At 38.1% G+C, this 2,823-nt stretch overlaps 1 protein-coding gene across 1 annotated transcript; it reads left to right on the top strand.

Moving 5' to 3' along the window:
* The first annotated feature begins 1,798 nt into the window (after window positions 1–1,798).
* LOC131900823 (low molecular weight phosphotyrosine protein phosphatase-like) lies at window positions 1,799–2,272 on the top strand. The gene has a single exon (XM_059252154.1). It carries the CDS (start codon window positions 1,799–1,801, stop codon window positions 2,270–2,272), a length of 474 nt encoding a protein of 157 aa, XP_059108137.1.
* The last annotated feature ends 551 nt before the right edge of the window (window positions 2,273–2,823 follow it).

Genomic DNA, 2,823 nt, shown 5'->3' with positions numbered 1-2,823 from the left:
AGGGGAGGGGATCGGGAGGGGGAGAACAAGGGAATCCATGGTTGATATGTAGAATTAAATTATATTGTAAAATAAAATTTAAAAAAAGAAGAAAAAAGTAAGTATCTGCCAATTCATGCTGCAGAAAGCTGGCCACTCCTGACCCTTGCTTGTGAACAGGAACCATAGTTTTGGGTCTTTAATGTTCACAACTTTAAATTAGATGTTTTCTGGTTCCTATTAATGCAACTGTATACCAGTGGATTCTCAAGCTGTGACCTTGGGAAAACCCATATTTCCAATGATTTTAGGAACTGAGATACCATTCAGTAGCCTAATTACAGTTATGAAGTATCAAGGAACGTAAATTTCTGATTGGGGTCCTAAAACCATTGGAAATATGGGTTTTCTGATGGTCATGACCCACAGGTTGAGAAACACTGGTGTAAATGTTTCTTGATAGATTTCATGGATAGTCGTTGTCATTAGACTCTAGAATTTGAAACTTATACTATGACTAGGTCCTTGTTAAGTGACTTATAAGGAACTAATAGTAGATGTTTCCAGACTTTGACTCACAAGGTATTTGTTGACACTACTGCACCCCATTGCTATAATGCAAAAGCAGCCATAAGAATGGATGTGAAAGGAGTATAGCTCTCGTCCAATTAAGCTTGAATATGGACAGTGGCATCTGGATTTGAACAATATGAAATATTAACTATTAACATTTTGTTATGCACACAGATATTAACATAAGTGTCTTGTAGTAAATTTGAACTGTGTGATTTTACATGAACATACTTTATATGTAGGAGGAATTCTAAGTCTCTAACATAACAAAGCAAAATGTTGACTAATCAGAATTGTCAAGATATAGTACATGCATGTTTTGAAATATCACTCTGTGAGTTATAAATATGCTGCTATCCAATGTGCCTGGGACATCTTTTTCCATCTACAGCTGTTTCCTGTGCTTTGCTTATTCCCTTACTCTTATCCCAACTTTCATTTCAATTTCATCTCTTGTGGACTTTACAGAATATGTTTGGCAACTGTTAGCAACAGTGCACTGCACACTGTGATTCTGATAAATGCTTCATGGTATTATTTCTCAGTTTTGTGACAGCAGGGTTTGCATCTCTACTGGCTCACTTTGATCCTCCACCTCTTAGGGGGAATAATAGAAATTCAAATTAATGACAATTTCATAATCTGTAATGAGTATTATTCACTAGAGGTATCTGAATTGCTTTAACACACTTTGGTGCTCTAAAGGAATTTTTTAGCTCTAAACTCACAATTGACAAATGCAAATCTGAGCAAAAGGGCATGTTTGTTGTTTCTGTTTCAGTGGAGATATAATTGCTTATGGAAACACAAGTACTGGGAGACTGTGTTGAGATAGATGAACACATTTCATAGGGAGAAAAGGTCTCAGTGCTCAGACATCACTTAAAGGATGGTGAAGAATTAGGAAGGTTGTAACAGTAAAAGGAGTCTGATACCTTTTTTACTAAATTGGCATGATAACAATCACACTAAAGGTAACAGCCAATTGATGTTTAAATGAGCCTAAGGGATAATAATCTTGTTATGTGGTATGTTGTATTATTTTATATATGAGGAGAATGGATATATTAAATTAAATGGCATATATTAAAATAATTATCAAGTTTGATTGACAATAACATTTGAAAATATTAAATGCATATTCTAAAAACATCATGGAAATGTCATTACTGGAAGCAGAACACTTGCGGTATGCATGTGCTGAGTCCTTAACACGGTCTCTGGGCACCAGCGTCTGTACCGAAAGATGGCAGAGGTTGGGTCCAAGTCAGTGTTGTTCATGTGTCTCGGTAACATTTGCCGGTCACTCATTGCAGAAGCAGTTTTCAGAAAATTAGTAACTGATGAAAATGTTTCAGATAATTGGGCCATTGACAGCAGCGCTGTTTCCGACTGGAACGTGGGCCAGCCCCCAAACCCAAGAGCTGTCAGCTGCCTAAGAAATCATGGCATTAGCACAGCCCATAAGGCAAGACAGATTACAAGAGAAGAGTTTGCCACATTCGATTATATGCTATGTACGGATGAAAGCAATCTGAGAGATTTGAATAGAAGTAATCAAGTTAAGAACTGCAAAGCTAAAACTGAATTACTTGGGAGCTATGATCCACAGAAACAACTCATTATTGAAGATCCCTATTATGGCAATGATTCTGACTTTGAAGTGGTGTACCAGCAATGCCTCAGGTGCTGCAAGGCCTTCCTGGAGAAGACTCACTAGATTGTCCTGCCCACCACCATTGAGGAACTCACTCACCAGAGCCATGTCCAAGGGTGGTGGCAGTCTTTGGCATCATGCCCCACCTGTCTTTTCAGCTGATTTACTACATATCTTTAAAATAACTGTAGGTGGAATTTAGGTATATGTTCAGAAGGATAAAAATGTTTGAGTAAGACAATTTGAGGTGTGGCTAAGCATTCTTAGACTAACTGAACCTCTCACCTTGTCCTAATTACAAAATAATGGAACAAGAAAATATGGAACGAAATAGAACCCAATAAAAAAAGAATGACGTACAAGGTCCAGGTCAGCCTCTGAGCCTAGCCAGTCAGGGTAGTGTGGTCTAACAGAGTGTGTGCATGGGCAGCATCCAGTGGTGCCATTTGCTTGCCTTATACCTCTGTCCTAGACTCTTGTGACAATAACTCCATCCATATCAGCCTTCCATTTAACATTGGAAGAATTTAAACTCAGACACTGAGGGCATTTAAATATTTGAAAGAAGAGAAGCTGGATGTGATAATGCAGGCCTGCAATTCCAGCAGGCCATT

This window comes from Peromyscus eremicus, unplaced genomic scaffold (assembly GCF_949786415.1).
Source record: "Peromyscus eremicus unplaced genomic scaffold, PerEre_H2_v1 PerEre#2#chr22_unloc_1, whole genome shotgun sequence".
NCBI classification, from domain to species: domain Eukaryota; kingdom Metazoa; phylum Chordata; class Mammalia; order Rodentia; family Cricetidae; genus Peromyscus; species Peromyscus eremicus.
The sequence above is the reverse complement of the archived record's forward strand: the minus strand, read 5'-3'. Positions and strand labels throughout refer to the sequence as shown.

What these genes read in the sequence shown, in the direction of transcription:
- LOC131900823 (XM_059252154.1), top strand. Translation starts at nt 1,799, where the DNA reads ATGGCAGAGGTTGGGTCCAAGTCAGTGTTGTTCATGTGTCTCGGTAAC.